At 47.0% G+C, this 27,637-nt stretch overlaps 3 protein-coding genes across 18 annotated transcripts; 1 reads left to right on the forward strand and 2 right to left on the reverse strand.

Annotated features, from left to right (window-relative positions):
* Nucleotides 1–1,527: 1,527 nt before the first annotated feature.
* Nucleotides 1,528–17,433, reverse strand: IK (IK cytokine). The gene is made up of 20 exons (XM_033180978.1): nucleotides 17,286–17,433; nucleotides 16,720–16,786; nucleotides 12,773–12,865; nucleotides 12,431–12,490; nucleotides 11,450–11,617; nucleotides 10,551–10,665; nucleotides 10,022–10,092; nucleotides 9,882–9,928; nucleotides 8,627–8,790; nucleotides 6,946–7,054; nucleotides 5,537–5,576; nucleotides 5,149–5,374; nucleotides 4,980–4,998; nucleotides 4,159–4,237; nucleotides 3,799–3,879; nucleotides 3,195–3,252; nucleotides 2,302–2,390; nucleotides 2,001–2,109; nucleotides 1,795–1,829; nucleotides 1,528–1,706 (listed from the first exon to the last, which is right to left on the reverse strand). Exons 1-20 carry the CDS (start codon nucleotides 17,299–17,301, stop codon nucleotides 1,679–1,681), a joined length of 1,674 nt encoding a protein of 557 aa, XP_033036869.1. The 5' UTR covers nucleotides 17,302–17,433; the 3' UTR covers nucleotides 1,528–1,678.
* NDUFA2 (NADH:ubiquinone oxidoreductase subunit A2) lies at nucleotides 17,430–19,821 on the forward strand. Its single transcript, XM_033181012.1, has 3 exons — nucleotides 17,430–17,727; nucleotides 17,852–17,958; nucleotides 19,509–19,821. Exons 1-3 carry the CDS (start codon nucleotides 17,627–17,629, stop codon nucleotides 19,598–19,600), a joined length of 300 nt encoding a protein of 99 aa, XP_033036903.1. The 5' UTR covers nucleotides 17,430–17,626; the 3' UTR covers nucleotides 19,601–19,821.
* Nucleotides 19,780–26,780, reverse strand: TMCO6 (transmembrane and coiled-coil domains 6). 16 transcript variants are annotated; one of them, XM_033180985.1, is made up of 14 exons: nucleotides 26,762–26,776; nucleotides 26,230–26,432; nucleotides 25,852–26,100; nucleotides 25,614–25,726; nucleotides 23,707–23,822; nucleotides 23,434–23,617; nucleotides 23,068–23,172; nucleotides 22,816–22,901; nucleotides 22,169–22,303; nucleotides 21,523–21,634; nucleotides 21,232–21,418; nucleotides 21,004–21,098; nucleotides 20,459–20,626; nucleotides 19,780–20,216 (listed from the first exon to the last, which is right to left on the reverse strand). In XM_033180985.1, exons 3-14 carry the CDS (start codon nucleotides 25,934–25,936, stop codon nucleotides 20,103–20,105), a joined length of 1,500 nt encoding a protein of 499 aa, XP_033036876.1. In that variant the 5' UTR covers nucleotides 25,937–26,100; nucleotides 26,230–26,432; nucleotides 26,762–26,776; the 3' UTR covers nucleotides 19,780–20,102. The 16 variants fall into 16 exon arrangements, with proteins under 16 accessions (XP_033036876.1, XP_033036887.1, XP_033036870.1 ...); XM_033180979.1 differs by having other exon boundaries at nucleotides 19,784–20,216; nucleotides 25,596–25,726; nucleotides 26,762–26,779; XM_033180983.1 differs by having other exon boundaries at nucleotides 19,784–20,216; nucleotides 22,169–22,288; nucleotides 25,596–25,726; nucleotides 26,762–26,778.
* Between the last annotated feature and the right edge of the window lie 857 nt (nucleotides 26,781–27,637).

Below are 27,637 nucleotides of genomic sequence, written 5' to 3' on the forward strand. Positions count from 1 at the left end.
AGCTAATTTTTTGTATCTTTAGTAGAGATAAGGTTTCACCATGTTGGCCAGGGTGGTCTCAAACTCCTAACCTCGTGATGCGCCCGCCTCGGCCTCCCAAAGTGCTGGGACTACAGGTGTGAGCCACGGCACCTGGCCAATTTTTGTATATTTTGTAGAAACTAACTCTCACCGTGTTGCCCAACCTGGCCTTGAGGTCTTGACCTGTCTTCCCACCTCAGCCTCCCAAAGTGCTAGGATTATAGGCGTGAGCCACTGCACCCAGCCTCTTATTTTTTTAAATCAAGGTTTTGCTCTGTCACCCAGGCTGGAAATGCAGTGGTGTGATCATAGCTCACCACAGCCTTGAACTCTTCGGTTCGATCCTCCTACATAGCTATAGGCTCACGAACTTCTGGCCTCAAGCGACTCTCCTGCTTTGGCCTCCCAAAGCACTGAGACTGTGGACATGAGTCATCGAGCCTGGCCTCAGAAACTGAATTTTAAACCAACAGTCAACCCCCAGGTCTTGCTTTTAGTGACTCTCCAGATGTCTTCATCTGTGCCATGTCTCTGTGACCATTTTTAATAATTGGGACTGCTGCCTACATCCATGGAACCATGGTGTCATTTGTCTGAAATTAGCCATTCTAGGTGCTAGTGCAGCAAGGCCCAATTTCAGCCTCTTATGTGCCATGCACAATGCTGGCTTCCTCACAAATACCTGTCCTACCAAGGTGAATACAGTCAAAGACAAGGCTAAGGTGACTTTCTAGCTTTCTTGGATGTGGTGAGGCCACATATCTTGGGCTCAGGGTAGACAGTGGCAGCCTGGCATCTAGCCAGGAAGCAGTAGTGACACCTAATGATGGGAACCAGACCAAAGTGCTGGTAATGAGCAGAAAGGAAGAAAAGGGAAGGGAATGGTGTGATTCAAAGGCCAACAGACCTATTCTGGGCCTTGGCAAATGTTTCAGGGTGATGAGGGGCACCAAACCCTTCTGGCTTAGGATAGGAATTCCTGTACCTGCAGGGCCACACTATAATAGCTCTAAACCCGAAGCACTTCCGTAAGGTTACACCTTTAGCCAAGGAGGCAGTGATTTGTACTCAACATTAATAAAGCTCATAGGAAGACATAAACTCATAAAAGGTTTTGGTTGTCACCCATAAGTGATTTTCATTAGATGCCTTCATCCAGAGCCCAGTCCTTCACAGCCTGGGGATCAGATTAGCAGCCCATTAGGCTGACTGCAGGATCCAAGAAATCTTTGTCCAGGGACTATGCCTGAAGATGGGCCTGAATGAGTCTGACATTTGAAACCAATCATCCTTACATTCCTTTATCCATCTCTTGCCCATCAGTGAGGATCATTATTCCCTTCTCTACTAGGCACACTGGCTAGAAAGCATCCTTCATGTCTAGCAATCTAGAACCACAGCTCAGGAAAGGACTGATGGCTTTCTGCATGTGATTCTACACAACCAGTGGAATTAGTGTTCTCGGTGCTTCAAGGGCACTGGAGGGGACATGCTCAACAAAGAAGCTAGCAAGTTAACCAATTTTAATGGAACCAAGTAATTACACAATAAAATTTTATATTCATCCACCAAAAAACATCTTGCAACCTTTGGAAATTGTAGAAAGAAAACAGTGGGAAGCATATCCTTGTGGAGGGTCTCCAGTTGTAACTGGTGATTAGTATTTTGGTCTTTTGACTTCCACCCTGCAATGGAAGGAGAAATGGGTCAGCATAAGATCAATACACTAAGCAATTCCCACCAGTCCCCCAGAGGAAGAATAATGCTGCTCACCCATCAGCTTCCATCTTCTTCCTCTTCTCAATGATCTGCAAAAGGAACAGGATAGTCTATCACCGAGCTGCCCATCTAAGCTCACGTGAGGCCCAAGGCTGACCTCTCATTTCCATGGCTCTCCAGCCCCTTGCCTGTTCCTGAATCTGCAGGCTAATGTCTTCTCCGAGCTGAAACCCTCCCACCCAAGGGGCCATCCTACTTACTGCACTAATCTTCTTCCACTGGCGATCAAGCTCTGCTTTGTCATTGGTTTCCTTGAAGCGCCTGGTTTTCCGCCCTTCAGACATTTTGATACCATACTGGAATGCAGCCCTGAAAAAAGCACAGTTGGGAAAGAATGCATCAGAGACTGCATAGCAGTGGCGAGGTTTTCCCAGGGTCACGTGGGCAAAGAACTTAATTGGGAATATCTCAGCCAGACCATACCCTCTAACCTTATGTGCACTATTCCACCAAATCCCCACACCCCTCCTCACACCCTGCCCATATTCAGTACCGACTCACTTGGGCAAAGCCTCTTTGTTGTTCATATACTCGCTGTATTCTTCCTGGGTATCAAAGTCCCAACGGCCTAAGGGCCCCTTCTTGTTACCCTGTTGCAGGACAGAATGGGGGGATGGGGAAGGAAGAGATGTCAGTGATAATGAAATTTCAGCCCTTGATTGAAGCCAGACTCTCCCATAATCCCAGGTTCCACAATTCATAAATCATACCCTGATACATAATTATAAATGCCTATTACATACTATGTGACAGGCATTATTCTGTACACTAAATGCATTATCTCATTTAATTCTCATTAAAAAATCTATGAAGAGGGAACTATACTTCTCTCCATTTTCCTGATGAGGAAATTGAGACATAAACAGTAAAAGAACTTGGCAAGTTCACAAAACTAATAAATGGTAGAGGCAGGATTAAACAAGGCTCCAAGATTAAACTATGCTATTTCAATACAAAGAACTGAGGGGAAGAATAGAGATTTCTTCACTATTAGTGGCATTAGTGGTTTTTTCTTTTTAATTTTGCTTAAGACTTAGAGGAAAACTTCAATCCCGGCTAGAATAAAATTTAGTTATTTTCCAAAGACTGCAATTTGTTCTGCCCTTTCTACTTATGCATTGATGCTTGCTTACTGCCTACCATGGGAATCAAAGCCTGACACTTTGCTATAGGAAATAAAAAATAGATTTTTGACCCTATGTCATTTGATCTTGTGCAAAGACTCTGAAATAGTTAAGCTGCTCATGACCCTCAATGCTGCTGTTTCTACTGCTGCAACTAAAGGAGGGTGGAGCCCAGTAAATGAGATAGATTTTTTAGGAGTGGGGAAGGAGATATATGTAAAAAAAAATAGTAACTACCCAAAGGTGCCCACCATCCTTCTAACTACATACCTGGTCCATTTTGCTATAATCCACCTCCTCATCACTATCCACAGCCATGTCATCCATCCTAAGGAGAAGCAAGAGTTAAACAGTTAAACACCCTGACCCTATGCTTCATCTGGAAACCTACCCGACTAGGAGGCTATCTGCATAGGAATGACCATCCCCTTGACCTCCCACTCAAAGCCTAATAAAATAGTTCATCCAAGTAAGAAGTAGCCTTGGGCCAGGTGCAGTGGTTCACTCCTGTAATCCCCACACTTTCGGAGGCTGAGGCGGGCAGATTACTTGAAGTCAGGAGTTCAAGACTAGCCTGGCCAACATGGTGAAACTGCATCTCTACTAAAAATACAAAAACTAGCCAGGTGTGGTGATGCATGCCTATAATCCCAGCTACTTGGAAGGATGAGGCAGGAGAATCGCTTGAACCCAGGAGGTGGTGGTTGCAGTGAGCCGAGATTACGCCATTGCATTCCAGCCTGGGCAACAGAGTCAGACTCTGTCTCAAAAAAAAAAAAAAAGTAGCCCTGGAACTTAGTAAATCAATTTCCATTTCACCCCCAACTTGTTCCCCAATCATCCCAGCCTCCTTCCTTAACCAGGTTTTACATACGTGGCTGGGTAGCACTCTGCATAACTGTTGGACATGCCAAAGAAATCTCCCAGCTGCTTTTTGTCTTCTGGCTTCTTCAGCATATGCTATGTTAAAGAAAACACTAGACAAGATTCCATCTATTGCTGTAAAGCTTCAGCCAGGAGGGACCAAGGGCTAGAAGCCCCAACATGAAAATTATGAGAGGGCTGTCAGCTGTTATGGGTGCTCTGGGAAGGAATAAGGGATGGTTTCATTCTGTCAAAATTCAGCATAAAAGGGAAGGAGTGGGGTGGGGCAGGAGGGAGCAGGGAGGCAGAGGGGGTTGGAGTAAACAGATCAGTTCTCTGGAACCCAGGAACACATTAAAATAAAGGATATGATTCTGTGCCTTCCCAGCCAGTAGATCCAGCAAACTTTTCATTGATGGACTTGATCAACTCCTTGGCAGACCCAGGTCCTAGGAGAAAAGAGAACTCTGCCCAGACCTTGAACCGAGGCTCTTACAACCTCCTCCCCACAACACACTTAAGAAACATTTTTTTTTTTTGAGACGGAGTCTTGCTCTGTGGCCCAGGCTGGAGTGCAGTGGTACGATCTCCACTCACTGCAAGCTCCGCCTCCCGGGTTTATGCCATCCTCCTGCCTCAACCTTCCGTGTAGCTGGGACTACAGGCGCCCGCCACCACGCCCAGCTAATTTTTGTATTTTTAGTAGAGACAGGGTTTCGCCGTGTTAGCCAGGATGGTCTCGATCTCCTGACCTCGTGATCCGCCCGTCTCGGCCCCCTAAAGTGCTGGGATTACAGGCGTGAGCCACCGTGCCTGGCCTAAGAAACATTTTTTAAGGCATAGAACCTGTTTGTCTGACAAAGTCTTAAACAAACTCCAATAAATAATGAGTTACTCTGGTTGAGATTAGGGTAGGGTATCCAGAACATTCCATACTTGACCTCTACCTCACCTCCTCAGAACCCCAGGGCCACAGGAATTATATCTAAGACCAAATATGCCCTGCCATGGCCCAGGAAGGTGGAGGGAACTCCACCTATTCCATAAAGCAAGACACGGTTCTTACGAGAACCCAGAACCAGTAAGTCCCCATATGCTTCCGTTGCCAGCTCTGAGCCCTAGGTCAAACTCTCAGCCCAGGGGAAAGCAGGACTGCTAGAGCAACTGTGAGATGCTGTGGATACAACTCACCTTTGTCAACATCCATGGGCTGGAAAGAATACAAAATGTAAGGTTAGTGTTACCATGAGAGATTCGTACTCATCCCTCCCCCAAGTTTGAATCAATTCCTTACCCAACCTTGCTCACATTTCCAGAGAGGGGCAACTCCATCATCTGGTACTAAGGGCCCACATCTCACCTCATCATCTACTTTTGGCTTCTCAAAGTAGCTGTGTCTCTTCTTTTCCTCTTCTCTCTCTCGGTCCCGCTCTCGCTCTCGTTCTCGATCTCGTTCTCGCTCTCGCTCTCGGTCACGGTCTCTGTCTCTCTCCCGATCACGCTCCCGTTCCCGATATCTCTCCCGCTCCTTGTCCCGAGGTGTCTTGGTTGTGGAGGGTACGTAATCCCCAATGTCTTCAAAAATACTGGGAAAATGGAGATCACTAGCTGGCCAAATTCACACACACACCTTCACTTCCCCTGACCATTTCTCCAGATTCTCATGTCAACGCCTCCCTAAAATGCCAGACACAAGAAATGCAGAAACCCCCTCCCTCTGATCAGATGCCAGGGGCTAGGATACATACTTCATGTCAGCCTCAGGAGGTTTCTTCTCTTCTAGCTTCCCTGAAATTTAAAGAGGGGAGTCAGGAACATACTCCTCAGTTAATTTCCACTGAACTTCACCATCCTCTCCAGCTCTTTTTTTTTTTTTTTTTTGAGACGGAGTCTCGCTCTGTCGCCCAGGCTGGAGTGCAGTGGCCGGATCTCAGCTCACTGCAAGCTCCGCCTCCCGGGTTTACGCCATTCTCTCGCCTCAGCCTCCCGAGTAGCTGGGACTACAGGCGCCCGCCATCTCGCCCGGCTAATTTTTTGTATTTTTTTAGTAGAGACGGGGTTTCACCGTGTTAGCCAGGATGGTCTCGATCTCCTGACCTCGTGATCCGCCCGTCTCGGCCTCCCAAAGTGCTGGGATTACAGGCTTGAGCCACCGCGCCCGGCCCCTCTCCAGCTCTTAATGCCCTTTTAAACATCTTGTTTAAAATGTGGGTCAAGGCTGAGTGCGGTGGCTCACGCCTGTAATCCCAGCACTTCGGGAGGCTGAGGCGAGTCTTGAACTTGGGGTCAGGAGTTCAAGACCAGCCTGGCTAATACGGTGAAACCCCATCTCTAATAAAAGTACAAAAAAAATTAGCCAGGTGTGATGGTGGGCGCCTGTAATCCCAGCTACTCAGGAGGCTGAGGCAAGAGAATTGCTTAAACCCAGGAAGCAGAGGTTGCAGCGAGTCAAGATGGAATCACTGTACTCCAGCCTGGGCAACAGAATGAGACTCATCTCAAAATAAATAAATAAATATAATAAAAATAAGGCCAGGAGCAGTGGCTCATGCCTGTAATCCCAGGACTTTGGGAGGCCGATGTGGGCAGATCACGAGGTCAGGAGTTTGAGGCCAGCCGGGCCAATATGGTGAAACCCCATCTCTACTAAAAATAAAAAAATTAGCCAGGCATGGTGACGCATGCTTATAGTCCCAGCTACTTGGGAGGCTGAGGCAGAAGAATCACTTGAACCCAGGAGGCAGAGGTTGCAGTGAGCCGAGATTGCACCACTGTACTCCAGCCTGGGTGACAGGGCGAGACTCTGTCTCAAAAATAAATAAATAAAATAAAATGTGAGTCAAGTGTTAGAGCCTTTTTAGAATTTGTCTAGGTTTTCTGGTTTTCACCAAAATACATCTTTAAAAAAATAAATAAATGGGACATAAGCTACCCACTCTCCATCCCTCATGCTTCAGACCTGACCATTGCTTCTTAGGTAGATTAAGGAGACAGAATCTGGTTGTAACTGTCTCCTTGCCAATGCTCCAGTACTCTCATTTTTCTCTGCTTCCCAGGAGCCTCTCAATATTCTGGAGACAGAAAGCTCCAGGAGACCTTGGTTTTACCACCAAATGCCCTCTGTGGGTAAGGTTTCTCTCTCTAACCCTCCAGGTACCTTTATCCTTCTTCTTAAGCTTCTTGTTACGGGTTCCCTGCCTCAGGTATGAAAGGATCTGGGTAAGCTTGCTAATGACAATGTCATTTGTGGTCAGTGTGGTCTGGGCCTGAAAATAGCAAGAAATAAGAATGTTAAACCACTGAGCAGGAATCTCTTCATTTATTCATTCATTCACTTAACAAACTAAAGACTGAATTACAATACAGTAGGTGAAGGGACGGAAAGGAAGTGCTGTGAAAGGATATTTCAGAGAGATAAAACAGCCCTGCACAAAAGTCCTGCATCAAAAGTGAATCAAGAACATTCAAGAAAGGAGTCTAGAACATTCTAGAGAGGCCAGATGTTGCAGAGGCTCACAGGTATGGTAAAGATTTTGCTCTTTATCCTAAGAATGAGATACCACTAAAAGCTGTTAAACTGTAGTGAGACAAAAATTTACATTTTAATTTATTTATTTGGAGACAGAGTTTTACTCTGTCACCCAGGCTAGAATGCAGTGGCACAATCTTGGCTCACTGCAACCTCTACCTTCTGGGTTCAAGCAGTTCTCATGCCTCAGCCTTCTGAGTAACTGGGATTACAGGCACATACCGCCGGGCCTGGCTAATTTGTAGTAGAGATGGGGTTTTACAATGTTGGCCCGGCTGGTCTTGAACTCCTAACCTCAAGTGATCCTCACGCCTCAGCCTCCCAAAGTGCTGGGATTACAGGCGTGAGCCACTGCACCCAGCCAAACTGTGTATTTTAGAAGGGTAGGGGAGGTAGGGGTGGTTAATAGGTAACAAAAAAGAAAGAATGAATAAGGCCTACTATATGATAGCACAACAGGGTGACTATAGGTAGGAATAATTACACATTGTAAAACAACTGAAAGAGTATAAATGGACTCTTTGTAACATAAAAGATAAAATGTTTAAGGGGATGGATACCCCATTTTCCATGATGTGATTATTATGCATTATATGCCTGTATCAAAACATCTCATGTACCTCATAAATAAATAATAAATCTACCTACAATATACCCACAAAAATGTTTTTAAAAAATTCTTTTTAAGGATGAATTATATGGCATATGAAGAACACCTCAATAAAGAGATAAAATAACAAATCAGAGTGGAAGTGTGGAAACCAATTAGAGTGGAAGTGAAGTGCGGAAACCAATTAGAAGCCTTCTTAATAGTTCCAGAGGCCTGGCGCAGTGGCTCATGCCTGTAATCCCAGCACTTTGGGAGGCCAAGACCGATGGATCACTTAAGGTCAGGAACAGCCTAGTCAACATGGTAAAACCCAGTCTCTACTAAAAATAAAATTAGCCAGGTGTGGTGATGAATGCCTGTAGTTTCAGCTACTTGGAAGGCTGCGGCAGGAGAATTGCTTGAACCTGGGAAGCAGAGGTTGCAGTGAGCTGAGATAGCACCACTGCACTCCATCCTGGGTGACAGAGTGAGAATTGGTCTCAAAAAAAAAAAAATAGTAATAGTTCTAGCAAATGATTATAGCTTAGACTGGAATGTTATTGGTGAAGAAGTAGAAAAGTGAATGGATTCAGCTGAGATTTAAGAGGTAAAAGTGAACAGGACTTGGTGACACGGTGGATGAGGGATACAGGGCAGAGACCAGGCTGATTCCCAGGCTTGAGGCTTACACGATAGGCTCTTAAGATTCCATTCACTCACCTCCATGGTGGGGCAATCAGCCTTGCTGCGGATAAGAGTGGTGGGGATATCTGTGTCAGCATATTCATCATCCAGGTCTACCACATAGGCCATGCGGCCTGGCAGGAACAACTCATTCCGCTCATATGCTTTGCTCTTAAAAAGCATTCGGTAAACATTGCGGCCTACAAGAAGAAGAGCAGCAAGTAGCCAAGATCTACAAGAACAGCTGTCACTTATGTGCTTACTCTGTGCTAGCCACCATGCCAAGTGCTATGCCAGCTTTGTTTCACTTAATCTTTACAACAGCCCTGTGAAGTGGACATCATCCTTTTTACCGATAAGAATACTATGGCTGAGATTTAAGTAATTTACCTAAAGTCATGTATCTACTAAGTAATGGAGCAAAGAATGGAACCAGGCAGTGTAACTCGAAAGCCTGGGCTCTTGTCCACTCTTCTACATTGCCTCTTCAAGGGCACTATGCACCTGTATTGTATTAAGTCTTGAGGAAGAAGGATGAAGTTTAAGGTAATATTGATGATGATGGAAAAAACAGCTATACTACCTGCTCAATATGATAGGCATGTTATAGATTTCATTTTTCTTCATCCCTACAATAAAGTCATGTGGTAAATAATAACCCAAGTTTTACAGATGAACAAACAGAAAGCAAAGTCAGTTGCCTAACATCATACACTTAATGCGGTTTCATCATCAAGGTTTAAACTCAGGTCTCTCCGATTCCAAATTTTGAACTTTTAATCACTAACCACGTTACTTCTTTTAATTCATAAGCCCCAAACTGAAAAATCTTTCAATGTACCCGAGGAGACATAAATGACATATGAAATAATTAAGTCTATGTCTGAGTCCTATTAGAGTATTTTGTGCGAGTTAGTTGTTTTGGGGGCAAGAAAGACTCTCGGCTCTTTGGAAGGTCAAGGCAGGAGGATCACTTGAGCCCAGGAGTTTGAGACCGGCCTGGGCAATATACAGAGAGCCCCATCTCTGCAAAAAATAAAAATTAGCTAGGTATGGTGGCACATGCCTGTGGTGCCAGCTACACAAGACGCTGAGTCCAGGAGGTCAAGGCTGCAGAGAGCCATGATCACACCACTGCACTCCAGCCTGGGCAATTAAGTGAGACCCTGTCTCAAAAAGAAAGAAAGAGGAAAGGAGGTTGGGGGAAAGGAGAAGCATATCCTTCCTAGAGCATTAAATTCCCTACAATTCACCTAGAATGCAGAGTCACTAGTATAGAAACTGTACTCACCCAGACGTGTTTTAAATTCAATTTTATTTTCAGGATCCTCATCTTTCCTGAAAGACAAAAAAGTTTTATTTTTGCTAAATGTGCTCCAACTTTAAGTCCCACCTTTCTAAACTCTCAACTCTTCTGTAATATTTACTTACTTGGTTTCTTTCTGGGGCTTTTCCATCAGTTCCTCTTCCTCTTTCTCTTTGCTGGCAATCTCAGCTCGTACCTAACAGGAAAGCAAGCAGCGTTAGGACATTCAATCACTTCATATATTTATTGAACATCCACTACACCACACTGTACCAGGAACTAAGAATATAATATTAAACATGACAGATATTGTTCTTACTCTAATGGAGCTTACAATGGATGAGACAAACAATTTCAACAAAGTGCAATAATTGCTGTGGTAAGTGAAACAGAAGGGCTATGCAAAGGTACAGGAAGTGGGAGGTGAAGGGAGACACTTAACCACACCTGGGTGATCAGGGAAGGCTTCTCCAAGGAAATAAAATTTAGCCTGATACTTGAAGGATGAGTGGCAATCAGCTTTTCAGAGGGCCCACCGTTAGCTCTTCTTCTACTCAGTCTGAACTCTCAGGAATCTCCCTCCTCATCTTGCCAGACCCATACAAGAGCATTCAGCACGATAGTATGACTCCCCACCTGACCACCAGAACTCACCTTTTGAAGCAGAGCAAAATCCAAGCCTTTTACCAAATGGGTGTGTTCCATGTCACCACCCAAGAATTTGGACTCCTGGATCAACTGTCTTCTCTTCTCTGCAGCTGATTTGTCCCTGTATAATGAAAAAGGCCACATAAGAACAGCACTGGCCGGGCGTGGTGGCTCACGCCTATAATCCCAGCACTTTGGGAGGTCAAGGCAGGCAGATCACAAGGTTCAGGAGTTTGAGACCAGCCTGGCCGAAACGGTGAAACCCTGTCTCTACTAAAACTAAAAAACTTAGCCGGGCATGGTGGTGGGCGCCTGTAGTCCAGCCGGCTACTTGGGAGGCTGAGGCAAGAGAATCGCCTGAACATGGGAGGTGGAAGCTGCAGTGAGTTGAGATCGCGCCACTGCACTCCAGCCTGGGCAACAAGAGCAAGACTCCGTCTCCCAAAAACAAAAATAAAAAAGTGAGGGGGGGGCAGGTGCGGAGGCTCACACCTGGAATCCCAGCACTTTGGGAGGCTGAAGCGGGGGGATCACGAGGTCAGGAGATCGAGACCAGCCTGGCTAATACGGTGAAACCCTGTCTCTACTAAAAATACAAAAAATTAGCCAGGCATGGTGGCAGGCACCTGTAGTCCCACCTACTCAGGAGACTGAGGCAGGAGAATGGCATGAACCTGGGAGGCGGAGCTTGCAGTGAGCCGAAATTGCATCACTGCACTCCAGCCTGGGTGACAAAGCAAGACTCCACCTCAAAAAAAAAAAAAGAACAGTCATTTGTGGGTGGCAAGTGCCTCTGAAATCGCTTATTGTAGGCTCCAGGGCAGAAAAGTAAGAGGAAGAGTTCACACTGTATTTGCATATTCTGGCATGCTGAGGGAACCATGCCCTGGTCCCTCAGTACTCACGCCTCAGCAGTGGGGCCAACAGCCCTGTAGTTAGCTGTGGTGCTGATAAGCTCGGTTTCTTCATAATCTTTGTTCACTCCATCTCTACGTTCCTTGGCACGATCCCGGTACTTCTCTGCTAGCTCTCTCTCTCTCTCAATTTCTTGTTGGCGTAGCTTGGCATAGTAACTGTGACCAGAGAAAGGCGAACGTGTAAGGTTCATCAGCTGCTACCTCAAGGTCAACAGAACTGTTCCTGCTTGCTTCCCTACATCTCCATCCTACTGTCTATGGAGAAAAGCTCATGTTTGTCGTGACAGAACTGCTGGCCACCTCTTCATAGTTACTCAAAAATCAGAACTATACCTTCTTCCAGTTTATATACTTTTCCAGTGCCAACTTGGGACATCTGTCACTTCAGAACTTTTTAATACCACCCAACTCTACTAATTCTCTACAGATATAAGACTTTTCCACACAAAAATCAGAAAATCTTCTGAATTTTTACCACCTTCTAATTTTAAGAACGTACTGTTTGCTGGTCCACCCTTAGAATAAAGGAAAAGCCAAGTGCCAGGTCCGGAAACTTGTATCATATAAATAATGATGATGATATAATAATGATGATGGCAGTCACGATTTACTGGGTGGTTACCATATGCCAGGCAGTGGTGCTAAATGCCTACATGTACTTTCACAGCTGATCCTCATGACATCCTGATAAAAGTTATTATTGCTACTATATCTCCATTCTATCCATGGATTAGAGAGGCTAAGCAAATGCCTAGGTTATCCACCAAGAAACTAGTGAAGATGAGATTAAAATATAGATAGGCCTATTCCAAAGCCCTCTATTGCCACACGTAAGTATCACTATGCTTCATTAAGAAAATAGAGAGCCTCAAGACAAAAATCTTAGTTTCTGGCCTCACAATTAGCCCCTACTTCTTTCCCCTAAACACCATCTATCTTAAAATCTAAAACCCTTCACCCTTCCTTCACCTTTTCTTTTTCCTCCTTCGTGCAGCTGGGTCTTCATCCTCATTGTACTCCCTTGGCATCCTAGAAGAGGCGAGAAATTCACTGATAGCAAAATATTGCCACAGCCCCAGAAACCCCAAGAAGTCTCCTTGAGGATTTTTAGAAAGACTTAGAATACTGACCAAAGTAACAGTTTCAATCAAGCAGAAATCCATATCAGTATTTGTAGGTGGGCAGTTCTCAAACTTTAGAGAGCAGCATAAATACCTGAGGGACTATTAAAAGTCATTCTACTTCAGTAGAAAGAGATAGGAAGGAGCAAGAAAAAAGTTGGGAGACAGGCTGGATCACGGAAAGACTTACTCATGGTGACGTGACTTAGAAGGTGGTGCAGAGGTAGGGGCAGCCCTGGGGGTCATAAGAAGTTTCCTGAAGTCTTCATTGGTGAGTTTTGATCTAGAAGGAAAGGCAAAGACTTTAAATATTAGGACTCAGTAAGAAATGAAAAAGGAACACGTAAAAATCATTATTAAATTAACAGAAATCAGGGAAATACAAATCAAAACAAAGATATGACACTTTTTTTTTGAGATGGAGTCTTGCTCTGTCACCCATATTGGCCAGGCTGGTCTTGAACTCCTGACCTTATGATCCGCCCACCTTGGCGTCCCAAAATGCTGGGATTATAGGGATGAGCCACAGCACCCAGCGTTTTTTGTTTTGTTTTGTTTTGTTTTAAGACAGAGTCTCCCTCTGCTACCCCGGATGGAGTGCAGTGGCATGATCTCAGCCCACTACAGCCTCTGCCTCCTGGTTCAAGTGATTCTCCTGCCTCAGCCTCACAAGTAGCTGGGATTACAGGTGCCTGCCAACACATCCAGCTAATTTTTGTATTTTTATTAGAGGTGGGGTTTCACCATGTTGGCCAGGCTGGTCTCAAACTCCTGACCTCAGGTGATCTGCTCACCTCGGCCTCCCAAAGTGCTGGGATTATGGGGATAAGCCACAGCACCCAGCTTTTTTTTTTTTTTTTTTTTTTTTTAAGACAGAGTCTCCCTCTGCTGCCCCCCCGTCTGGAGTGCAGTGGCATGATCTCAGCCCACTACAACCTCTGCCTCCTGGTTCAAGTGATTTTCCTGCCTCAGCCTCACAAGTAGCTGGGATTACAGGTACCTGCCAACATACCCAGCTAATTTTTGTATTTTTATTAGCGATGGGGTTTCACCATGTTGGCCAGGCTGGTCTCAAACTCCTGACCTCAGGTGATCTGACCACCTTGGCCTCCCAAAGTGCTGGGATTATAGGTGTGAGCCATTGCACCCAACCAGATATGCCACTTTTAATGCATCAGAGTGTTAACTACTAAAAAGTTTGATAAATCAAGTGTGAGTGAGAATTTGGGAGGGGGATACTCTCATATAATGCTGATGAGAATGTAAACCAGTATAACCAATTTGGAGGGCAATTTCACAGTATTTGTTAAAATTTAAGAATATATTGCCTACGAGCCAGCAACTCCATTTATTTATATTTAGCCAGGCCAATTACTGACATATGTATATAAGAAGGCCTGTAAAGGAAATTCAACTATAGCCTTGAAAATAATCAGTCTGGCTGGGTGCAGTGGCTCACGCCTATAATCCCCGCACTTTGGGAGGTCAGGCGTTCGAGACCAGCATGGCCAATATGGTGAAATCCCGTCTCTACTAAAAATACAAAAAAATTAGCTGGGCATGGTGGTGGGCGCCTGTAATCCTAGCTACTCGGGAGACTGAGGCAGGAGAATCACTTGAACCTGGGAGGCGGAGGTTGCAGTGAGCCAAGATCAAGGTATTACACTCCAGCCTGGGGAAAAACAGCAAGACTCTGTTTCAAAAAAATAAAGAAAAGGAAAGAATCAGTCTGAAACAGACTAAGTGTTTATTAGCTGGAGACTAACTAAACCATGATGGTGTTTCCCAAAGAGGGAAAGACAGCACTAATGGTACAAGAGATTATTTTAATTGGTACACTGACAAAGACTGACTCCTCTCTTGATCAAATTCAAGTCAGACTCCTTTGAAGCTCTCTTCTGACTAGGGCTCTTCCTTGGCCTGCTGACCTCAGTTTTAAAAAGGAATTCTAAGTCAGTTCACAGAAAGTTTTTCCACTCTTGATATCCAACTCAGCTCCTCTTCTCCCACCCTTGATATCTAAGCAAGTTCCTCTTTCCCCCAAGACTTTATTGAAGACTACTGTAACAGGAGTCAAGATCACTGTAATACAGTAGAGAGACTGAACTTAATTCCAAATACAACAGGGACAAGTGAGAATTTCTAGAAAATTACTAAAAGCAACTTGGTTAGGTATGGGGGTGGAGCAGGGGTTGATTTCCTTGCTAAAACTGTGCTCAGCAGGCCAAGGATGAGTCCTGCTGAAAAATAGGACTCTTTGGGGAACCTGACTAAAGTTTAGCCAAGACGGAATGCTTGTCACTGCTATGAAAGATAATCTCAGAAACACTGAGCAGGGTTTAAAAAGAAGCAAGTTGCGGCCGGGCGCGGTGGCTCAAGCCTGTAATCCCAGCACTTTGGGAGGCCGAGACGGGCGGATCACGAGGTCAGGAGATCGAGACCATCCTGGCTAACCCAGTGAAACCTCATCTCTACTAAAAAATACAAAAAAAAAAAAAAACTAGCCGGGCGAGGTGGCGGGCGCCTGTAGTCCCAGCTACTCGGGAGGCTGAGGCAGGAGAATGGCGTGAACCCGAAAGGCGGAGCTTGCAGTGAGCTGAGATCCGGCCACTGCACTCCAGTTTGGGTGACAGAGCGAGACTCTGTCTCAAAAAAAAAAAAAAAAAAAGCAAGTTGCAAAAATGATATATACAGCCTAGTATCATTTAACTCAAATATTTTAAATCACAAAGCAATGTTGTGTTTTCCTCAGATATGCATGTATGCGTATAAATGCATTTAAAAAAAGAGTAGGAGGGTCAGGCGCGGTGGCTCACGCCTGTAATCCCAGCACTTTGGGCGGCTGAGGCAGGCAGATCATTTGAGGTCAGGAGGCCGAGACCAGCCTGGCCAACATGGTGAAACCCTGTCTCTACTAATAAGACAAAAATTAGCCAAGCATGGTGGTGCACGCCTGTAATCCCAGCTTCTGGGGAAACTGAGGCAGAAGACTTGCTTGAGCCTGGGAGGTAAAGGTTGCAGTGAGCAGAAATAGTGCCATTGAACTCCAGCCTGGGCAACAGGAGGAAAAGATACACAAAAAAAGGTAACTGTGGTTACTTCTAAGAAAAGGACTGAGGCTGGGCATGGTGGCTCATGCCTGCAATCCCAGCAGTTTGGGAGGCCGAGGTGGGTGGATCACTTCAGGTCAGGAGTTCAAGACCAGCCTGACGAACATAGTGAAACCCTGTCTCTACTAAAAATACAAAAAAAAAAAAAGAAGAATCAGTAGTGCGTGGTGGCATATGCTTGTAGTCCCAGCTACTTGGGAGGCTGAGGCAGGATAATCACTTGAACTCAGAAGGCGGAGGTTGCAGTGAGCCGAGATTGCATCACTCCACTCCAGCCTGGGCAACAGAGTGAGACTCTGTCTCCAAAAAAAAAGAAAAAGAAAAAAAGAAAGAAACGGATTGGAATTGGGGATGTTATCAAAGATGATTTTACCAAACATGAATTGGGGATGTTATCAAAGATGGGCCGGGCACAGTGGCTCACGCCTGTAATCCCACCACTTTGGGAGGCAGAGGCAGGTGGATCACCTGAGGTCGGGATTTCAAGATCAGCCTGATCAACATGGAGAAACCCCATCTCTACTAAAAATACAAAATTAGCCGGGCGTGGTGGTACATGCCTGTAATCCCAGCTACTCGGGAGGCTAAGGCAGGAGAATTGCTTGAACCCGGGAGGCAGAGGTTGTCATGAGCCAAGATCGCGCCATTGCATTCCAGCCTGAGCAACAAGAGCAAAACTCAGTCTCAAAAAAAAAAAAAACAAAAAAACAAAAAAAGATGATTTTACCCTTATTTCCTATGTTTTAATTTTCTATCGGAAGAAGTAATTCCTACATAATATGTAATTACACAACACGTATTTTAAAAAAAAAAAACAAAAAACCTTAACACCTTTCCTGCAGGAAATTCCCTTCTAATACCCTTATGCACTTGGCCTGATCCAATTAAGGCTCACAGAGATAAAGGGCCAGCGGGTATAAATTTTGACCATCCTTGATGACAAGACATTCAGAATTCTTTGACCATCACCACCACCTCTCTATTCATCGCCCAACTCATTTCCATGGTCCTAGCACAAAATACTCACTGGTGGAAGGAATGAGGATCATCCACATCGTGGCCATCGGGCGCCAAAGGGTTGGAGAACGGCTCACCTGGCAAAAAGAATTGACGTTAATTTAATCAGGCTCTTATGTGTCAGTTGCTATGCAAAAATTTGAGATATAGTAGTGAACAATACAGAACAAAAGGAAAAACAGCGGCAGTGTCAACACAATGAAATAAGTGCTGAAACGGGAAACTACAAGAAGCTGTGGGAGCACAAAGCAAAGGACCCTAATCCTGCGCTGGAAGAGAGAAGACTTCCGGAAAATCACGTCTAAAATACTACGTAAAAGATGAATACGCGCAACAATATGGGACAGTACTGGGGGAAAGCGATCCACAGACAAAAGCTGCCCATCATCACTTGGAGTAGGAGTGAGGACTGGGGCCGGAGTTTGGAGCTGTCGGCTTCATTTACGACCCTAGGGCTTCGCCGGGCTCAAGCGTCACACATACATACACACACCCGGCGTAAGCTCAGAAGCTACAATAATGCGCCAAATGCCCCAAGTGCCATGGGGAAGAAATAAAGGATGGCCTGAGCCTTACTATCTCGCTCCGGCATTTTGTTATCGTTGTTTCGCTGTCACCAACAATCAAGTCTCCAACAGCAACACCGCAGCGACTAGCCCTTTCCCACAGTGCACCTCAGAATCAACCCACACTGCTTTGCGTTCGCAGCCTTTCCGCTTCCTGTTTTTCCCTCTGACCAACCCCGATCGCAAAGAAATTGACCTCGCAGCGGGCCTACAATACTTTTATATCATTGGCCAAGCTTTACCCCGCCCCTGCGTCATCAGGCCTAAGTCCTAGGCTGGAGGGTCCGCGATTGGTCAGACCGCAGAACTTGGCCTGAAGACCTGGAACTGGGGACTTCGGGATTAGCCAAGATGGCGGCGGCCGCAGCGAGTCGAGGAATCGGGGCAAAGCTGGGCCTGCGTGAGATTCGCATCCACTTATGTCAGCGCTCGCCCGGCAGCCAGGGCGTCAGGTGAGGCGCGGCGTGGTGAGGCAGGCGGGCGGGCTTCGGGACGCCGAGGTCACGACCTCGACCTCCCTGAAGTTGAGGGAAGCCGGCGCCCACAGCACGCGCGGCGCTCTCTCCGGCCCCGCAGGGACTTCGTTGAGAAACGCTATGTGGAGCTAAAGAAGGCGAATCCCGACCTACCCATCCTAATCCGCGAATGCTCCGATGTGCAGCCCAAGCTCTGGGCCCGCTACGGTGAGTGCGGGACGCCAGGAGCCTGGGGCTCCGGTAGGGGAACAAGGATTTGAGAAGGGACCGCCCAAGGTCATGTAGAAATCCGTAGAGAAACTAGAACTCGGACTTTAGCCTTGCTGTTGATCTTGTTTCCATGAATAAATTTATATTCGCAGGGTTATATAATGCGTTGTAATTCGGGCAACGTAAGTGTGGAGGCTGACCGAATCCTGCGTAGGGATCAGGAACTGACGTTTTTGTAGTTAAGAATGGGCTTCAGATAGGAGAGAAGCTAGTCAATATAGTTTCTCCAAATGACGTGTAGCCAGTGTCAGTCCAGGTAGTGTGTGAGAATCTCAGTAATTTGGAGCACGCAGAGCTGGGTCCTGTGCTGAGTGCTTCCCTGCCTAACTCATTTAACCTTCATTAGTTAGGAGGAAGCGAGTTCTTCTTTTCTCATTGTAGAGATTAGAAAATGGAATCAAAACTTTGTGGAACATATCTAAAGTGTTGCAGCTGGGGTATAACAGGATTGAGCCTTTACATTTGTTCCCCTTTCTTAGAATGCATTTACCCCTCTAAGACTGGCATGGCAGTGTATTGGAAAATGAAATTTTCCTATCATGTTGGCCTAACACATTGTAGGTATGCAATAAGTATTTATACATACTGAATAGGAGGATTTTAATCACAGCTTTTAACTATATGGTGCCCTGGGAATGTCGGGAGGAGGTGGAGGAGAGTGACCACCTTAAGCAGATTGGTTCTCACAGTAGACATCTGTGTGACACAGTAGACATTAGACATGCACTAATCATTGGAGGAGGAAAAAAGCTTCTCCTTCCAAAAGCCAGTAGACTACAGGAGGAGAGAGACACGAGTAACTTTGGTGTATTGTGCTGGGTATTATGTTAGATAGCCTATGGGAGCCTAGAGAATGGGTACCCAGCCGGGCACGGTGGCTCATGCCTGTAATCCCAGCACTTTGGGAGGCTGAAGCAGGTGAATCACCTGAGGTCAGGAGTTCGAGACCAGCCTGGCCAATATGGTAAAACCCCGTCTCTATTAAAAATACAAAAATTAGCTGGGCGTGGTGGTGGGTGCCTGTAATCCCAGCTACTCAGGAGGCTGAGGCAGGAGAATTGCTTGAACCCAGGAGGTGGAGGTTGCAGTGAGTGGAGATCGCGCCCCTACACTCCCGCCTGAGTGACAGAGCGAGACTCCATCTCAAAAAAAAAAAAAAAAAAAAAAAGGGCACCCAGCCAAGGTATTGCATCAATACATTGCTCACAGTAGTTAGTAATAAATGCCTACAGTACCCCTGAAAGCTTCCCTGAAACAACCCATTGTGGCCATCCAGAATCAGCCAAAATTCTATTTGGACTTGGGCTTCTTAGATGTGTTTGAGACCTATTGTATTAATTCTAGGCATACCAAATGTATTTTGATCATATCTCTTTAATACTCTTCCCATCTTAACAAAACTGTAAGATAAAGACAAGATCTTTTATTTTACTTCGGTAGCCTCCACAGTGCAGAATAAATAAAGACACCTCCCTCTTTCTCCTCAGCATTTGGCCAAGAGAAGAATGTCCCTTTAAACAACTTCAGTGCTGATCAGGTAACCAGAGCCCTGGAGAACGTGCTAAGTGGTAAAGCCTGAAGCCTCCACTGAGGATTAAGAGCAACAGCCCCAGAGCCTGGGCTCTGCTGGACTTAGTATAATGTGAAAAAAATGTGTTCTCCTATTCCTCATAAAGCTTGTGCTGTAAAATACTTTCTCAGGGTGTTCTTGTCCTCATCTACCCCTCTACCCCTTACTATGTAACCACTGAGGCAAAGTAGCTTAATATAAAAATAAAACTTTATTCTGTCTCATCAAAAGCTACCAGCTGCTGAAGCAAAAATGAAGGGTGGGGGGCAGGGATTCTAGGGCCCCAGAATAAGTAGACCACACTGAGTCCCTTTTGGTCCTCCTGCCTAGATAGTGCTGAGTGAAAGAGGAGGAGCTGGGACCCAAAGGTCTTGGCTTAGGTATGGGAGCAGAGAACATGAGACATCATTATGGTCCTAAATCTCCAAAGGCTCTGCTGTCTCCGAAGGCTCTACTGGACAAAGAAGCTTGATGTTAAGAGAGGGGGAATGAGTGACATTGAGAAACGACATCACCATTGAAGAGCTGTCTGCTGGAGAGCATACACACGATCCTGGAGCTGGGCCTCTTCCTGATGCCTTTCCAAGGCCTGCAGCCCTGACTGCTGCAGGAAGACCTGAACAGCCTAGGGGCAGGGAAGAAAATTCAACATACCTCATCTGTGTCCTAAGACTCAATTCCCACAGCCTCATGGGTCAGCCCACTTTAGAGGGTGCATTCCCCCACAAAAGGATGAAGGTTCTGACATGGAACCTATATAGGTTAGCCAGGCCCAGAGAAACAGCTATAGTTAGGACTGGACAGGAAGGGAGCTACTGTGTGGCTTCAGAACAGGGGTGACTGAGGACGTGGGCCAGAAACCTATACCTCTGGCTGATACAGGAACAGCAGATGCAGCAGCTCCAAACTCTGGCCTACTACTTCAGTGTCAGAAAAGGCTAGTGTGTGCAGCAAGGCGGGAAGCAGGGGCCCTGGCCACAGCCGCTGGCAGTAAGCAGGACCCTTCTCTGCAACATTGCACAAAACTGTGAGCACCTGCAGATAGATACATACATAGTCTACAAAGAATGAAACAACGATCATTAACAATAGCTAAAATACATGACATGGTGGCCACATACCCAGGCACCATGCCAAGCTCTTCTATATGCATGTTCTCATACTCCTGCAACTACCCTATGATGCAAGATTATCCCCAATTATAAGTGAGGAGGCTGAAGTTTAAGGTGGTTAGGTGATTTGTCCAAGGATAAATAATCCAGTTTAAGGGACACATACCTAAACTGGTTGGGCCCTGAGGCCACACACCACCACCTGCTGGCTCTCAACTAAGGGTACATCTGAGGGCTCAGGACTGCTGTCCCATACAATCCAACTACCAGATCTTGTATTCAAGTGACCCCAATACATACCATTACGCTCACCACATTAGATACTGGCAACAGCTGCAAGAGGGACTTAATCAGATCCAGGGAGAGCAAGGAGGTACAGAAACTAGGACTGTTTGCTGGAAGAGAAGTACCAGGGTGAAAAACTGCTTTCCCCCACCACCCCTGCCAATACTACCCACCTCAGCCTAGGCCATGAGGAAATATCCCCATTATCCAAATGTCCAGGCCTGGGCAGATTATGGTGCATACCAGTGAGGTTGTTGAGGAGCCAGAGGCCCTCAGGGAGTAGACTGGGCTGTTTCTGGAAAAAGAACTGCAGCAGGATAAATAAGGCTGCCACAACACGCTCATCTCTGAGCTGCATTTGCCCTCCCACAGTCTCCACTGCTGCCTCAGTTAGCAGGTTGCTTAGACATCGAAGCACAGGGCATGCCAGCTGCAAAGACAAATTGGGGGGTCAGGTGTAAGAAGGAAGAGGTTACCTGTATTCCGGAGTATCAGGAAACATCTCCCAGAATTTCACCTGACTTCTTCACCTACCAGCTCTAGTCCTGCATCCTCAGTTCTCTGGACAGCCCCAGCCAAGTCCAACAGCAGCAACCCCAGAGTAGACAGAGCCCCATGGCCAATGAGCAGAGGATTGCTGACCTGGCTGGGAAACAGGAAGCAAGCAGTCACTATGTATATAGTCAATTCCACCTCTAAGAAGTGAAGCAGTTGGGCGTGGTGGCTCATGCCTGTAATCCCAGCACTTTGGGAGGCCGAGGCGGGTGGATCATCTGACGTCAGGAGTTCGAGACCAGCCTGGCCAACGTGGCGAAACCCCGTCTCTATTAGAAATACAAAAATTAGCCAGGCATGGTGGCACGCACCTGTAGTCCCAGCTACTCAGGAGACTGAGGCAGGAGAATCGCTTGAACCCAGGAGGCAGAGGTTGCAGTGAGCTGAGATTGCACCACTGCACTCCATCCGGCCTGGGTGACAGAGCAAGACTCTGTCTTAAAAACAAAACAAAACAAAACAAAAAACAGCTAAGGTCTGTGGGTCTCCTGGACTCCAAAAAGAGAGGACAGTGGAGGGAGGAAAACTCACTATAGCAATTCCAGACCCAAGTTCACAGAGTTGAATGTCATGAAAGGGAGCCCCAGGGAAGATCTGTGGTACTTTCCCAATTGCCCTATGTTACCTGCAGATGATGTAATGAAGGCACCAGGCAAACTCCACAGCGACCCCAGGGTTCAGCTTTGGGCCAGGTTGCAACATTTGTAGCATGTGCTGAGGGAGAGTGGAGGCCAAGATGGAGCTGCTGGCAGAAGCAGGGCTGTGAGTAGGAACCACGAAGATGCCAGTGGCTCTTACCAAACGCTGATAGCAGGTAGGAAAGTGTCCAGACCCAAAGCCCTGCCCAGATGGGAAAGTGTCCAAACCCAAAGCCCTTCCTAGCCAGACACATGAAGTTAAAATGTGCAACAGCACTTTGGGAGGCCGAGACGGGTGGATCACGAGGTCAAGAGATTGAGACTATCCTGGCTAACACGGTGAAACCCCGTCTCTACTAAAAAATACAAAAAAAAAACTAGCCGGGCGTGGTGGCGGGCGCCTGTAGTCCCAGCTACTCGGGAGGCTGAGGCAGGAGAATGGCGTGAACCCGGGAGGCGGAGCTTGCAGTGAGCTGAGATCCGGCCACTGCACTCCAGCCCGGGGGCAGAGCGAGACTCCATCTCAAAAAAAAAAAAAAAATGTGCAACAGCTTTGGAAATCATTCAGGCATCCAGGAGCTATACTACTGAGTGGGTCACCTCTGGCTGCATATCTAAAGACAATTTTACTCACGGAATGATCTTCTCTGGAGCTTCCTTAGCCTGTAGAAGCTGGGACAAGGCATATCCGAGAGCTTCCAGCACAGCCACATGGGGGGACTGAAAGTAGAAAGGGTAAGGATCTGACTGGAAGCTGGGTCATAAGGTCTTCAGAGACTTTCAGCCCCTTGGCACAGAGCAGAGGCTGCAGCTACCTAACCAAAGTAGATGGAGCATGTGGGGAGGAGCAAAGGAAGGGTTGCCCAGGGAGGAAGAAAGGAGTCACCTGGATGCAGGCAGCCAAGGCTGGAACAATGCCCTGTGGCAGGAGCTGCCTTCTCACAGCCTCACTCTCCACGATCAGGTTACCCAGTGTATACAGACACAGCTCCTGAGAACAGGCAACAAAAGCACTGGGCTTGGCCTGTTTCATGCCAGGCTGGGTGTGGGGAGATGGGGAGGGGAGGTGATGGGGACACTGGAGCAACTATCCTTGAGGCTCACAAGAGGGTGGGGAGATGATGGGTGTAGGCATGGTTGTAGGCATAAGGGCAAGTATGTTTTCTTCCTCCTACTTACCAGCTCAAACTGGTCCCAAAAGCACAATTTTAAAATCTAAACCAAGAACAAGATAGGAAGGGACAGGGCTTACTATGAAGTCTGAGCTGTGACCGGAGAGGTAGGTGAGGAGGTAGGAAGTAGCTGGCAGGCAGGCCTCAGCAATGGTGGACTGCTCAGAGTGAGAAAGCTCATGCAGGCACCGAGCCGCCTCAAGCTGCAGCAGAGCCTGGTTGCTGGTCAGGAGCCCGACCAGGGTCCGCATGCTGCCCTCCAGCCTACGTGAATGAGTACCAGAGCCCTGCTTAGCTTGTGGCCCATCCCTCAGAGCCCCAGCTCCCCCCTCCCCCACACCACCCACACTGACTGGATGAAGGTTTGCTGCGTTTCAGGGTGCTGCAAGCCTCGACGAAGGCTAACCAGAGCCCCCTCTCTCTCCTTTTCTTCTGTACCCCGCTGGGCTTGCCGCAGGAACTGCTGCACCTGGAGTTCAGGGCAGGGAAAGGAGAGCACATAGTTCCCAGAAAGCAAGTTCTAAGTTTCTCTCTGCCCACTTCACCTGTGGGCCTTCCAATATCACACCACCTCCAGAACTTGTCATTCACACTAATGCAACTAATAAGCATCTACCTTGCAATGGAGTGGACAGAGAATCAGAACTGAGTTCTAATACCATACCTGCCACTCACTCCACATGGGACCTGAACCTAAGTTTCCTCACCTGAAAATGAGAATAACAATATCAACCCTGCCTTCATACAAGGTTCTTTCAAGGATATTTAAACCTCTCAGCCTGGCAAAACCTACTCCTCCAGCCATTCTCCCCACGCAACCTACACTCTAATAACAACTAGCACAACGTTAGCTTTTTTTTTTTTTTTTAACACTTCCGAGCTTTTGCACATGCTATTCCTTCTGCCTGCATACCCTCTCCAGCTTCCCACTCTTTTCAGATTTCTGCTCCTCATTCCCTCTGGGAAGTTAGCTCTTTTTGAGAGACTTTGGAGTTTCTCTTGTTCCTCATGTTTCCTTCCCTTATGACATGTCTTCTTCACTGGGCTGTGAGCACCTCAAAGAAAGGGACTTCATCTTTGTGTACCTCAGTGACCAGCACCGTGTCCTGGCATAAAGTAAGCACACAATGGAATAGTACAACCTAGAAATAAGTTGACAATATATATGTCAACATAGTATGTACGATAAACTATGTATGTAAACATAATACAAACATAGGGATACTCAATGCTTGCTGACTAAATCCTTTCATTCACTCATTCAATAAATACTAAGCACTTAACTACATGCCAGATAATGTGCAGGCAACCGGGTTTTCAATGATAACAAATAACACAGAATCTAGGTTTTCCTGCAATTAAAGTCTAGTTGGAGAAATAACAATAAACAAGCCATTAGATAATGATTAATATTTTACAAGAAACAAGTAGGCGGCCGGGCACAGTGGCTCACGCCTGTAATCCCAGCACTTTGGAAGGCCGAGGCGGGTTCGAGACCAGCCTGACAAACATGGTGAAACCCCGCCTCTACTAAAAATACAAAAATTAGCCGGGTGTGGTGGCGCGCGCCTGTAATCCCAGCTACTCAGGAGGCTGAGGCAGGAGAATCGCTTGAACCCGGGAGGCGGATGTTGCAGTGAGCCGAGATCATGCCACTGCACTCCAGCCTGGCGACACAGCGAGACTCTGTCTCAAAAAAACAAAATAAACAAAAAAAAGGCTCTCAAGACAGAATACCAAAAGAAACCCACATTAGACGTAGCGAATGCCAAGGGCTTGAGACACAAGGGTCCGATATATCATTGCAAGAACTGAAAAGGGGACAGTGACTAGGATGAGAAAACTGATAAAATTAGAGTTAGGAAAAGGCTAGACCATGCTATGATTTGCAGGGCACAGGAAAGATTTTGGTCTCCATGTGTTTTTAAAGGACGTATTGACGGCGACAAGCATAGATGCAGGGTGACCTTTTAGGAGACTGCAGTAGCATCCAGAGAGGTGGTAGTGGTGGCAGCTTCGATGGTGAGGCATGTAAAGACTCCAAAGCTCTTCAGGAGGTAAACAACTAGGACTTGAATAGACTGATAGGGGGTTGAGGGTCAAAGAGTTGTGCAGGATGATTCCCCTGTTTCTGGCTTGACCCACAGGATGCATGGAAGTGTAGAGTGGATTGCGTTCAGGTTTGGGGCAGACCTCGAGTACTCCCGGGAGTCTGGCGCCAGCGGCGTGGACTCCAGCGCACCTTGCCTTGCCCCCTCACCTCGGCTTCGCCGAGGATCGCAGCCACACATCCCTCTCCAGCTTCCTCTGGGGCGTCTTCTCTCAGCAGCCTCTTGCTGACCAGCTGCTGCTCCCTCCGCGCCTTCCGCAGTGCTGGGGGCAGAGAAGCCGGCTGAGCGTGGGAAGGACGACCGGAACCCAGATCCCGCAGCTCCAAGCCTCAGGTCTCAACCTATCTCCGACCGCCATATGCCCCGCGCTCCCTCGGCCGCCCACACCTGCCTCCTGCTCCCGCCGGCGGCGCCGTAGCTCCTCCACCGCGCAGACCGTGGGCCTAAGGCGGCCCTGCCGTCGGCTCCACATGGTGGAGCAGGAGGAGGAACGCCGCAGGAAACAGCCGCCACAACGCTCCCAGGGGCGTAGACGATGGCACGGACTGCGCAGACTCAGCACAGGGCAGGACCAGGAGGGGAAGGCGCCAGGAGCGGGGTGGGTGCTGGGTGAGGGCGGGGCTCGGCGAGTGGACGCTGCGCGGGGACGGTGGGCGGGGTGAGGGCTAGAGGCGCTGCACCACCAGACCAGAGCCAGAGGCGGCGCTCCGCCTCTGATTGATTTGTCTTATCAATTTTAGGAAAAAAAAGTCACTTATCCCTTACCTCGAGTGCCCCAAGCCAGCGGTGTCACAATCTACTCAGCAAACACAACTTCCCCACCCACAATGCGCTCTAGATGAAAGTTCAAAACAACCCTGAACTCCGGGAAGCGCCACGATGCCATTTCACCATTGATGCGGATCCCACCGATAAGAGCTGCCAGAAACACTTGAAGCGTCATTGAATTGTCAACGAAGAGTCAAACTCTGTAAAATATTTGAAGAGACTTATTCTGAGCCAAATATGAGTGACCATGGCCCGTGACACAGCCCTCGGGAGGTCCTGAGAACATGTGCCCAAGATGGTCCAGTACAGCTTGGTTTTACATATTTTAGGGAGATACGAGACTTCAATCCAATTCATTCAAGAAATACACTGGTTGGGCCGGGCGTTGTGGCTCACGCCTGTAATCCTAGCACTTTGGGAGGCCGAGGCGGATGGATCAACTTAGGTCAGGAGTTTGAGACCGGCCTGGCCAACATGGTGAAACCCCATCTCTACTAAAAATACAAAAATTAGCCGTAGTGGTGGGTACCTGTAATCCCAGCTACACCGGAGCCTGAGACAGGAGAATCGTTTGAACCCGTGAGGCGGAGGTTGCAGCGCCATTGCACGCCAGCCTGGGCTACAAGAGCGAAACTCCGTCTCAATAAAAAGAAAAAGAAAGAAAGAAATGTGGGATATGATGAGGTTTCTCTTCAAATAATTAGATCAATCTTTTATTCTTTAATTCATAGTACCACACACACACACCTTTTTCCCCCTTTTTCTCCTTTTTTTTTTTTTTTCCTTTTTGCCTTCGTTAGATGCCCAGGCACGCCACAGTACCAGGCGTTATCAGTACCAGCTCACATTCCTTTCTTTATTTGGAAAGAGGACTAACTTTGTAGTTCATTACAGGTACCCCTTCCCCTTCCTCTCCACTTTCTTTTAAGTGTCCACCTTATCTAAAAAATTCAAGTGTTTAGCCAACCGGGATTAGTTTAGATTGTATGACCCGCAGGACTTGCGTCAGGAATAAACGCTCTCCTGCCCCTTTGTTCAGGTGTGCTCTCATGGCGACTGGCCAAACAGACACGCCTCTGCACAGAAGTAAAATTGCTTTGCTAAGAATCCTTTGTTCGAGTGTTCAGTTTCCCTTAGGATTTTGGGAGTTGTTCCTAACAGAAAGAAGGAAAGAAAGAAAGACGGAAAGGAGGAAAAAAGGAAGGGAAGGGAGGGGAGGGGAGGGAGAGAAAGAAAGAAAGACATTGGTTTGTGGGACAACACAAAGGCGGGACAACTCAAAGTGAGGCGGTGTGGGGGGGCTTCCAGCTTATAGGTAGGTTTTCAATTTTTCTGGTTGACAATTGGTTGAGTTTCTCTAAAGACCTGAGATCAATAGAAAGGAATGTCTGGGTTAAAATGAAGG

This window comes from Trachypithecus francoisi, unplaced genomic scaffold (genome assembly GCF_009764315.1).
Source record: "Trachypithecus francoisi isolate TF-2019V2 unplaced genomic scaffold, Tfra_2.0 Lachesis_group2, whole genome shotgun sequence".
Lineage (NCBI taxonomy): Eukaryota > Metazoa > Chordata > Mammalia > Primates > Cercopithecidae > Trachypithecus > Trachypithecus francoisi.